The 12,094-nt window shown below is 48.7% G+C and overlaps 1 protein-coding gene across 3 annotated transcripts in view; it reads left to right on the top strand.

The window, feature by feature from the left end:
• The window catches only part of abr (ABR activator of RhoGEF and GTPase), a 171,956-nt gene that overhangs the window by 47,196 nt on the left and 112,666 nt on the right, over positions 1-12,094 (top strand). For all 3 annotated transcript variants that reach the window (XM_035433222.1, XM_035433223.1, XM_035433224.1), the window contains exon 2: positions 11,402-11,580. In XM_035433222.1, the coding sequence (XP_035289113.1) occupies positions 11,402-11,580 (179 nt within the window). The remainder of the gene's footprint in view (positions 1-11,401; positions 11,581-12,094) is intronic.

Below are 12,094 nucleotides of genomic sequence, written 5' to 3'. Positions count from 1 at the left end.
AGCGGTTGTCTGGCAGTCGGAGGGTTGCCGGTTCGATCCCAACCCTGGGCGTGTCGAAGTGTCCCTGAGCAAGACACCTAACCCCTAACTGCTCTGGTGAATGAGAGGCATCAATTGTAAAGCGCTTTGGATAAAAGCGCTGTATAAATGCAGTCCATTTACCATTTGTGTTTTGTACACAGCTTAGCCTCCCAGTTACCAGTTATTTGATGTTTTCATCTGATTCAATCTTTACGCAAAAAATGAATTACATAGAAATGGAAAACTATGGAAGTGTTCAATGCCATAGCAATCACATGTAATGTCAAAGGCTGTTTAGAATGTGTTAGATGATGTGGCAGTTTATTATAATGGTTAGGGAACTGGACTTGTATCCCTTAGGTTGCAAACTTAATCCCCAGATAGGGCACTGCCATAGAGCCCTAGTGCAAGGTGCTTAAGTTTGTGTCCGGGTGTGTAAATGTGTACCATGTTTAAACGAAAGCTGTGTAGGTCAATCTGGACAGGAGCATCTGTTAAACGGCTGAAATGTAAACGTGATGTTCGGTGAGTCCCCCGTAAACGTTTTCTCTGGGACTCCTCCTCTTGCAGATCCGTTTTTTAAGTGCCTTTTAAAGGCCAATTGGATGTGCGAGCGCGCTCTGCCGCTCCCGCCCCCCCCCCCCCCCCCCCCCCCCCCTTCCTGCCTGCTCCTATTGGCCGATTCGGACGTTGTGTCAGCGCTCCGGTCTCGCTCGAGGACGTGTGGCTAACGCCCGCTAAAAGAGAGCTCTCTTCCCCCTTTCTCTGCCCTGCTATCGAACGCAGGATAAATTTTAGCTTGGAGCAGGAAAAAGGATACGGTCACGCCCAGTCGATGCTTCGCTTCCGCCCACCAGCCCTGAAGAGGGGCAGAGTCGGAGCAGACATCTTCCCTCCTTTTGGCGAGCGATCAAAGTAGCAGACACGAGGCCCGAGGCCCATCAGGTGCGCCATTAATGTTTAAAACCTACGAGAGTCACTGACCGCACAGGCCTCTGTCTCATTTGAAATTAATGCTAAGATGTCTGGAAGAAAGCCGTTGGCATTTGAAAATGAACCGCAGGGACAGAGGTCGGTCGGGTGTTGCAGTCACATACTGGGCCAGGGGTCCTCACGGTGCTGATTGGCAGGTGCAGGCGAGGACTCTCCTCACGCTGGGCAGTCGGGTCTCTCTGTGAGGGGCGTGGCTCTCTGTGGGGAGAGGGTCTCTCTGTGAGGGGCGTGTCTCAATTGGGGAGAGGGGCTCTCTTTGGACAGCTATGAGTCTACAATGTTATGACCCCCCCTGTTCGGTGGTAGTAGGCCCAGTTAGTGAGTTGTACGTGGTAGGGGAGCAGGGCAAACGCACGTTCCCTATCTGAAAGGGAGGACAATCCCCCCCCCCCCCCCCCACTTCACAACCCGACAGCCTGCTAATTAACCCAAATCACGTTGGCCAAACGTTTTGGGTTTTTTAACGACGCTCTTAATTTGTCGCTGCTGCTAGCAGCTGTGGGGCGGGGGCGGGGGCGGGGCCTGGACTCGCGAGCGTGCCGAGGCCCGCGCAAGGAGGCGACAGATGACGCCATTAAGGATACTGATAAGCTAGCCTTGGCAGAGTGACTGTGCCAGCGAGAGAGAGAGAGAGAGAGGGAGAGAGAGAGAGAGAGAGAGAGAGCGAGAGAGAAGGGGAAATGAGAGAGAGAGAGAGAGAGAGAGAGAGAGAGAGAGAGAGAAAGAGAAGGGGAAATGAGAGAGAGGGAGACAGAAAGAGAATGAGTGAGAGAGAGAGACAGAGAGAGACAGAGACAGAGAGAGAGCGAGAGAGACAGAAAGAGACCCAAAAGCTTAATGTGCCATTTATCACCTACAAGTGATTAAATCAGGTCTCAATTTTTCAAACTCGACGGGAGCAGAAAGGTTTTTTGAAGCCCGCTGTGAGCCGCTCGCTGCGGCCGAGGCGTTTTCAGGCTCAGCGGCGAGGAGCTAAGCGAGCAGAGCACCGTTACCACGCGCGGGCGGTGTGCGCTGCGGGATTTCCGCGCTCTGTTCGCCCGGCTCCTGCAGATCGGGTTTGGGCCGGTGTGGTGGTACGGCGGCTGCCGAGGCTTTGCCGTGGGGCGCGGCGGGATTAAGGACGCGGTGCCGGGTCCCGCTTTCTGAGGTTTTACGCGTTTGCGGTTTTCTTTTTTGTCAGATCCGAAAAAGTCCCACTTTCAGGACACACACAGCCTAGAAACGTGGGTTATTGCCCGTTGTCATGGCAGTTGTGCCCTCGCTATGGAAACAAGCTCCTTACATCACAGGGAGGCAGGGAAAAGCAGGGTGGTGAATGATGGGGGCTGACAGTGTGAGGAGCAGAGGCTGTTTACAGATGAGCACCTGCCCCCCCCCTCGGTTACACAACCCTGGGGATCGCATGACTCCTTCTTTTGGCCAACACTCTTCTTCACACGGTTCGAGGGACGTCGTTTGGCCACTCCTCACAGAGCTGCTTATTTCTTTGTGTTTCAAGATAGGAATTGAATTGGAACTGGCTTTTTGTGCCAGACCCAAACTGGATGTAACCTGTTACTTTGATCACCTTAAGTGATGGCAATCTTTTTAAGTCTCTGGATAGCACTTTTCTGAGGCAGTATTATTTATATGTTATTGCCATATAAATAACATATCTGTCTTGGGGGGAGGGGGGATATTAATGTACTGGAAATATTAAGCTTTATATCAGAACTGAGTTGGATTAAATATCTTGTAAGTGAACTCAGACTTTATGTGGTGGAGTCTTTCGATGTTGAGTAAGTGGAGTGTGATTTACACCTTCCGCTGAACGCTGGCAGCTACGGTCCACACACAGCCGAGGCCAAAAGTGTTTTTTCTACACAAAAATCCATCATTTTCCCTCACTGGAGTGTGTCCAGTGGAGTGGGAGTTTAGGAGTACAAGAGTCTTTAAGTGCACCGTGCGATCATCTCGAGATTCAGAGGATGTTCTTAGATCGAGCTCGGTATCGAGCGGCAGGAAATGTACTCGCGCCCGATGGACTCGCGCGATACAGGATCCTCGATTGATTAAGCCGGGCGGACGAGATGCGAACACGGCTTTTAAACGACTGGACGAACCCGCTTAGTATCGGTCGCACGCCGCAGTACAAGATTTCCAGTACATTTTGGGGGGAGGGAGGTTTCACAACACGAGGCACTTCCATGCGCGCGGTTAGGGCGGGAGTACAGAGCGCAGCGCCGTTTTTGACAGTTGGACGGTTGGAGTTGGGACGTCCCTGCGTCCGTCACACGCAGCGCGAGGGGCTTCTCGCTAAATTGGTCCTCGCCCCTTCTGATGTCACTCATGGCTGCATCCGAATTTCCCCCGACGTCCGCCACCGCATTTAAATACTACTATTGCAGTTTTGCTTCCGCCATCTTTACATATCGCGAATTAAAATTAGCCGCTTCCCTGTTTAAATACGCACGGTCCGTTATGTTCAAAAAGTGGGAGACCGATGGCACATAGATGGCTCAAGGATGGGAGGGTTTTCAGTTGGTAACCGAGGAGACGTCTTGAGTTGTTGTGTTGGCACGCGCACAGCCCCGGCCTTTTACCTTGAGCAGGACTGGGAACCCTCTCATTTCCTCATTACACAGTGGCTCAGAGCCAGTGCGGTCCCCGCAGATAACAGACGGCGCTTGGCTTTTTTTTTCCCCAAACGCACAACGGAGTTTGAGCCTAAGTGGTCCTGCAGGAGATCTGGTCTCTCGCGCTCCCAGTTCCTCGGTAGTTATTACACCACAGAAAGGTCTGATGAAGATGATGTGCAGTATCTCACGCTGGAGAGCCATGACTTTGACTGCTTTCTCATAAAGGGTAGGAGAACGCTACACTGCAGGTGGTATATATTATCGCTGAGAGTAGGGAATGAGGATATGATACAGGCAACATGTTTTAAATGATCACAGAGTACGCTATTGTTTAACTAGCGTAAGCACCGTCTAGCTTTCTACTCACAGATTTCTGAGCAGTCTGTGGCCTGCAAGATTTATCTCTGCTTTCGCTTCCTCAGTTTATCATAATTTCCCCTCAATCTAGGGCATGTTTACCAGCAGCTGAGTGGTGTCCCTTAATTAGGACGCGCCCATCTGTGTTAATCGAAACAGCCCTAGACCGGACTGCTCTGTGCTGTACCGATGCACTAGAGTCAATGTTCAACAGCGGTAAGAGGAACTGAACACACGTGATGTCACAGCACACAAAGGCCGGGCCTGTTTATCCAGAGACGGCTTACTTACCTCGAAACAGTAAGGAATTTGAATGAATTTGACTGAAACCATTGGAAATAAACCCCTCTGATCACACCTCACCGGCGTCATTGTAGCGATGCTTTTCCCGCTGCTTGCAAATGCCCGTTTGGTCGCGTTAAATGCCCTGTCCGTGAACTGAATGCACATTTCGTTTTCTGCGGGAAGTTTCCAGTCTGTGAAAACATGAGTTTCTTTTTTGAGGCTGTGTGTGTCATTCGCTCGTACATTTCACCTACCGGTAAGGCTGGGGGATTATGTTTGTATCTGTGTGTTTGCGTTATCGTGTACATGCGTGTGTGTGTCTGTGCGCGTTTGCATGAGTGTCTGTGATCTTGCATGTATGCATGTGAGTCTGTATATATATGCATTATGTACACATACACATTTATATATAATGTAGCCTTTATTGTGATATTTTCCTATATTGAATTAGTGAATTTATGGCATGATTTATAACTTTATGTGCCATTATAGGCTAAATCTGCTTCCAAAATGTTAAAACTGCAGTGATCTAATCCACTTTTCTATAGGTTTGTGGAAAATTTTAACTAATTAATGCCATACATTATTTCGCTCTGCACGAGCTCTCGTTGCTTGAGACCGACGCATCTATATTTGCAGGGTAACGGTCGGCTTCCAGCTTCCCACGCAAACAATAATAAAATGACAGCCTGTATTGAAATATTGATTTCTTTCTGTTGACAATCAAGGACATGTCAGTTTACGTTACTGGATTGCTGCCGACATGGTTGTTTGTGTAATCCATAGGGACAGCGGTTAGGACCGGGGTATTTTTATCTTGAAGAGAATGGAGGGGACAGTGAACTGAAGTGCTGGAATTTGTCTGGGTAGCTTAGCTGGGTAGCGACTTGTGCGGACTCAGGTAGTGTAGCATAAGGAGTGTGTGCAGTGCTGACTCAGGTAGTGTATCATAAGGAGTGTGTGCAGTGTGCAGTGCTGACTCAGGTAGTGTATCATAAGGAGTGTGTGCAGTGCTGACTCAGGTAGTGTATCATAAGGAGTGTGTGCAGTGCTGACTCAGGTAGTGTATCATAAGGAGTGTGTGCAGTGGTATGACTCAGGTAGTGTATCATAAGGAGTGTGTGCAGTGCTGACTCAGGTAGTGTAGCATAAGGAGTGTGTGCAGTGCTGACTCAGGTATAGTGTATCATATGGAGTGTGTGCAGTGCTGACTCAGGTAGTGTATCATATGGAGTGTGTGCAGTGCTGACTCAGGTATAGTGTATCATAAGGAGTGTGTGCAGTGCTGACTCAGGTAGTGTATCATAAGGAGTGTGTGCAGTGGTGACTCAGGTAGTGTATCATAAGGAGTGTGTGCAGTGGTGACTTTTGTTGACTCAGGTAGCATGTCATTAACAGTGGGCATTGGCCCCTTGCCCCACATTACACTGCAGATTTAAATCAGATTCAGTCTTGCAGCTTGCCCTTAGCTTTGTATTGCTAGATCTGTTGAAGTGTTAACTATTTTTTTACTTTATGAATAGAGTAAGGGCTGACAAAAGACTACAGGCCTAATACTTGGTTCAGCTCCTCATTTATTCAACGCATTTATAATTTAGGGACAAATTGCAAGGCAATCCAGTGTTGATGTACAGCGCATTGGTTGTACTTCAGTGACCTCATTGTTTTTCAGTTCTGTCATCCCTGTGTTTGCATATTTGTAGCCTTTAGGCTCATTTCCTCTTTCGCCTCCTCTTCTGCGTAACACCAGTATTCATGATTGTAACGTACTTAATGAATAGAATGCAGAATTGAGCATGATGTAATTTGTATGATATTGTTTCGTGTGTTAAATTAAATTCACAGGCACAGAGGGAAGATCTTTGGCTGAAGACGTAGTGTGCTTGGGCAGGTATGGGCACGCCAGCCCCCCAGGGGTAGGGAGGGTTAAATTGGCCGGGATCCGCATATTAATATAATTCCTCTCTAGTGACCCCTGCTGGTCAATCGGGCATTTGCAATCTGTATTCCTCTGACTCATGTCTGTGTAAGCTTAGCTTGTGGCCTGCGGGGTGAAATTATGCAGCTGGCGACATCACGTTCATTGAAGGAGAGTGTGTGCTTGTTTACTCTCAGCATGAGCCTGACTGTATACGACTGGGCATTGGGGAGAAAATTGGGGTGTGCATTGGAAAAGGAAATGCCATGTTGCTGTACCTACACAGGAAACATCATCTCTGAATGAGCAATACTCAATCCTGTAGTGACAGTATAGGCACTTTGTTGCTTTCTAAAATCTAATAAAAAATGTTAATGGAATAAAATTAGCTTAATACCATAATATTTGTTTCCTCAGGTTGTTTACGTGTAATATAAGCATAAAAAATGATGACTTCGACTGCACAGTGAACATGGAGTGAGGTGCTCTTGGGGCTGGTTTATCGTGTCCTTTCCTGCCCATTGAAGCTGAAAACTCAGGGAACCTGAAGGGCCGTTTTCTCCATTTATGGCTGGCAGAAAAAAAATAAAAACAACAGAAAAAAGCAACAGCATGTCTGAGCCATGATTTAAAGCCCCCGCCCTGGGAAAAGGCCAGATGTTTCCAACTCGCTGCCCCTCTATCATCTAAGAGCATGGCATCATCCCCTCCTCTCACAATCACTCATACACATACACACACACACACACACTCAAGTACACACTCACCTGCACACACCCACACACGCACACACACTCTCAAACACATGCAGACATACACACGCACATACACACACACACACACTCAAGTACACACGCACATACACACTCACATGCACACACCCACCCACCCACACACACACACACACAAATACACACATACACTCTCACACTCAAATACACACTCACATGCACACACGCGCACACCCACACACACACACTCAGACACACACACACGCAGTTTGAGTTCATGCGAGGTTTCTAGCATGTGGTGGCAGTGAGCAAGTGTCAGTTTGGTGAGTAACATAGCATTACTGATTTAATAGACAAAGAGAGACAGAGAGAGAGAGAGTGGGATAGAACACGGAGTACGGTACTTTCTGCCAATAGGAGAAAGATGGCTAAATCGGAAAAGAGCAGGTTGCCTGATGTCCCCTGATGCGTTTCCTTATTTGTCTCCCCTTTGTGAGAGTGTAAATTAGCAATAGCCGGCCGGCCGTGCTCGCCTGCTAGCCCGCGGGCCTGTGGTGCTGTGACCGCTCGTCACCGCTGATTTGATTAGATGTGCTGTCTGTTTCAATCCCGCATGCAAAGCTGTGCTGTCTGACCCGGCGTCTGAAGGGCAAATGCAAAACCTTTTTATGGCCCATCCTGTTTATTGGTTTCAGCTACCAAACAGGCTCTCAATTCTTTCCCTTCTGCCGTTCAGCTTGTGCGCCTCTGGCCTTAATCCTCTATCACAAACCGCATGCGTCATGTAAGGTTGCACCTGTTTCTTTCGGGATATGTCTGTTTGACCGTCGTTCTGTCAATTGTGGTCACGTTAGCTAACCAGTGCGATCACAGACTCCCGATGTCCTGGTTTATTTCAGGTGTGTGGTCTGCAAGGCAAGAGTACTTAGGGTTTGTGGCATAATATGGTATGTAATTATAATTGTGGTGTGTCATAATAATGGAATCCTCTTCCTGGAAGCCAATGAAGGATTTTCTCCTGCAACTTTGGAGAGAAGCCATTATCATACTAATGCTTTCCTCTCTGTGCTGTGGCCCTTGATGTGTTTTTGTATTTTTAACTCACAAAAGTACTCGGTAGAGTGATGTCAAAACCAGAGCCTGCCCCTCTCTCTCTCTCTCTCTCTCTCTCTGTCTCTCTCTCTCTCTCTCTGTCTCTGTCTCTCTCTCTCTCTGTCTCTCTGAATTTCTCTCTGCCTCGTTCTTGGTCTAACTCTTTCTCTCTCTGCATCTCTCTGCCTCTCCCCTTCTCTCTCTCTGTGCACCTCTCTGCCTCTCTTTCTCTCTCTCTCCCTCAGATACATTTATTAGCTTTTTTTCCCTTCAATGCTAGTTAGTCAACGCACTTCTGTAGAGTGCCGCACTATATGTAAGAGTGTTTGGTTTGGTTTGGTGTAAGGACAGAGCCAGCTGGATTTGATAGTGCAGTGCCCTGCCCCGGTCTATAAAGTGTGTGTGGTGTGAATGTGGAGCGTTTGATGGTCAATTTCAGAGGGCTCCAGGCGCTCTGAGGCTGAATCGAAGCGGCCTACATTTCAGCCATATCGTGTTGGATGGGGTCGCGCAAAGTGCACTCTCCTTGGATGCACTATTAATACGAGGCATGGAGCTGAGAGGTCACCGTCCAATTATTTTTCAGCCTTCCATATATCTTCTTAAAAGGGCACTCTGGTGTCAAAATGTACCATTCCGTATACTGTAGATGTAACAGAGCGCAGTAGAGCACAGACTGTGAAATCATCCCAGTGGATGAGCCTCAGAGTGTAACACAGGTGAGGGAGGAACAGAGAGCTGCTCCTACTCTATGGCTGATATCTGTTCTCCTTACAGTACCTCCCTATGCCTGAGTGACTTTGGACAGCACTGCACTGGCCTCTGCTATATTCACGCACAACTGAGGTTGAGTGTGTAATCAGCCTGGGTGGTGCTCGTTGCCTGCTATAGAAGGCACAGTCTCCAGTGTGTCTTAGGGAGAGACTGTACTGGGCACAGACCCTATTTTGTGTTATTTCTCCTCGGCGACCCTAAATTCATTTTCAGGCTACCGGAGGTTTGTCACGGCCCCCTCTGTATCGCTGCCGATGTGAGCGCGCCCCCTCAGGGCTGGTGATGATGACCGGGCCGTAGCGTAGGAAAACCTTGCCCCGCCCCGAACGGTGCAGGATTTATGTGGTCTGTCCCGTGGGACACTGGCCTGGAGTGTAAGGGGAAATTAAACGAGCAGGCCGCACAAGCCTCGCCGATTCTCCCCAGACGTCCGCATCATCAAAGTGCAGTCCAGTCCATCAGGCCTTGCGCTAACCATCTCTGGGGCCGACCAAATATTTATGTTTTTCATTATTATTATTTTTTATTATTTACTACTGTAATCACGGGAGAGGGACGTGTTTTAAAGTAAATCACGGTTACACGTGTGGAATAGTTAAATCGGCAATAACCTGTTGTATCAAATTGTAGCCTTGAATCTTTTCTGTGGTTTTCATTCACGGCTCCCGTCTGACGCTGAAAAGGGGTGTCCTTTGTGCCAGAACAACGCTTCATCTGCCGTTTCTGTACCTGAAAGCATTCTTGAATTGGCATGTTACACTTCTGTCGATTTGGTGGATATGTAATAAGGTATTTGTCTGGAAACAAATTCGTGTTAAACTTTAGCGGTTTAGCGGAGAGAAATCTAATGCGGCCGCTCACAGTATGTCAGTATGTCAGAGGTAAACGTGGTTTTAGACCTTTATCATCGGACGTGTGAAATGCGTAGATGTTATGCTTCGTCTTCTCTGTCATTTCCATGACTAAAGCGAGGTAACCTCGCTGAGCATAACGGTTTTTCGCAGGCGCCTCGGAATTGCCGCCATCTTCATGTTAACTCTAGGGTTTTGAATTAGTAGGCGGCCATATTTCCAGATTGCTTGTAAAACCGGTGAATAAATGGCCGGTGATGATAACGTATCCAGACATTTTCACTGGCGGGTAGCCGTGTTTATAAAATGCCTCGATATCGTGCGTCAGGAAGGCTTCTTTACTACCTGAATAAGGCACTCCCATAACTCTAAAATATTGGATAAACGTTCAATAAAATGAACGCTGGAACGACAGATTTATGGCAGGGTATGAAATGCAAGCTATAAATGCGAATAGAATAAATGATGCTTTTTTGTCTACCGAATACACTGCGACCTAGAGATCAAGAGCAATGGCTTGCGCAAATGTAGCTTTGTGTTTTATGTTTCACGTGGCCGCCTCTTGCGGAGAGAGCAGTTTTTACCAGGGACAACGTGCACTGGGAACAGCGCGGATGTCACTGCTGTTCAGACGAGTCGCATTGTCAGGGGGAGGGCGCGAAATATTGTCTCGTTTCATTATTAGCCCTTGTGGTAATAAGCACCGACAGGACGCGATGACAGTCGGCTACATTCAGCTCCTTTGTGGACTATTCCAAGGCTTTTGTAATTCTTATGATACGATTTCCAGACGGAGACAAGACCCTGCCATTGCTCACCTTCATCCATCTCCACTGAATTACCTCAAGGTTTCCTTTACCGCGGGAGAAAAACCGCTTCATTATTTAGCATCTTGCGTGGCGCGCGGCGTTCTGTTGGATACGGCCTTGAAATCCACGGTTACCGCCCGCGCGAGCGCACCGTCAGACAGTTATTCATTTACTTCTGTCACCTGAGAGGGGAAAATGGATAGTGTTGACACCATTGTATTTATTTAGCCACTCAAAAGACGGATCTGAAGGTTGTTGGTATTAATGTTTCATTGTTGCTGTATTTCCTCTGTGCCGCTAAAGAAATTTGGTTTTGAGTTTTACGGCAGCAAAATTTTTTTCGTTTGTTGTAATTTTCGTTGCAGATCAACTGTTGTGAATCCATTGTTTGTCAGCTGGGAAATTTTTTGACTGGCTGGTATTTCATTGTCAATCAGAAATACTGGGCCCGTAAAGCTATTACTATGTGTTTATATATTTATGCAGTGCATTTATGTACAGCTTTGACAGTCACAGAGGACTAACTGCCATACATTGGATTACAGGCATTTAGCAGGTACGCTTATCCAGAGCTTCAACCACACTTGCGTTTTCATTTCAACTTTTGCCGATCGAACCTGCAAACTTTAGGCAACAGGCGCAGTTCCCTAGCGTTTATACCCCACACTGTGAGCCTCGGGCAGTGGCACTTCTGCTCTACATCAGCATGGCAGCTTTGTGTGCTGCATGTAGTCAAGGTAAGGGTGTGCCTTGTGGTCCCACAGGCAGCGTCTGAGTCTCTTGGCTCTCTATTTAAACACAAGTTCCCTGTTGGGTGCGCTGTGCTGCGTTGCGCTGCACAGTGCGTGTCAGTCAGCGAGGCTTCAGAGCAGGGCGTCTGCGTGTCACTCACCTCTGTGAGTCCCGCCCCTAAATGGCCTTAACCCCGCCTTCTCTCCCTCCCCCGCAGACTTCAACTACAACACGGACGGCTACGATGGCGACGCCGCCGAGGACCGCAAGTCCCAGGACGGCTCGGAGACCATGCCCTTCATAGACGAGTCGCCCACCATGTCGCCCCAGCTGTGCGCCCGCGGGCCGGACGGCGAGGCCATGTCCCCGACGCCCCACGAGGGGCTGCTGCCGGGGGTGAGTCCCAGAACGCCCGTCCCCAAAAAACCACCGCTGGCTCTGCCGCTCCTCTGGGCATTCCCTCCCTGTAGGGCGGCGCTGTTTCTCTTCTGTTAATGTCCTCCGGGAGAGTGGCGGCACCGGAGGGTTTGAACCTGAGTTACCTCGCGTAGAGTCAGGAGTCTGTGGAAGTGGAAGCGGCAACAGGAAACAGGAAACCAGCGTGCAAAGGCCAAAGATTCATGGGGAGAGCACAGGCACTGTGGTGGTGTTCTGCTAAAGGCGTTAGCCGCGCGCAGGCTAACGAAGGGGCTGGCGAGTCTCTTGCTCCTGTTTCTCTGAGTCGTTTCTAATGCGACTTCCGCTCGCTCGCCGCCCCGGCTCCTCCCCTTTCCGCAATTAGGCGGTGAATTAAGACCCCCCGCTTTTCACTGAAGTCATCTCCTCTGGAGGAGGGCCGAGCCTGATTGATGATGATGTCATTCCACGGCGCTCAACTGCCGCCCGCTATTTAGCCGCTCGGTGCTTTACC

The sequence above is a fragment of the Anguilla anguilla genome, chromosome 9 (assembly GCF_013347855.1).
Source record: "Anguilla anguilla isolate fAngAng1 chromosome 9, fAngAng1.pri, whole genome shotgun sequence".
NCBI classification, from domain to species: Eukaryota; Metazoa; Chordata; class Actinopteri; order Anguilliformes; family Anguillidae; genus Anguilla; species Anguilla anguilla.
Note: the sequence above shows the minus strand (reverse complement) of the source record. Positions and strands in the feature narration are given on the sequence as shown.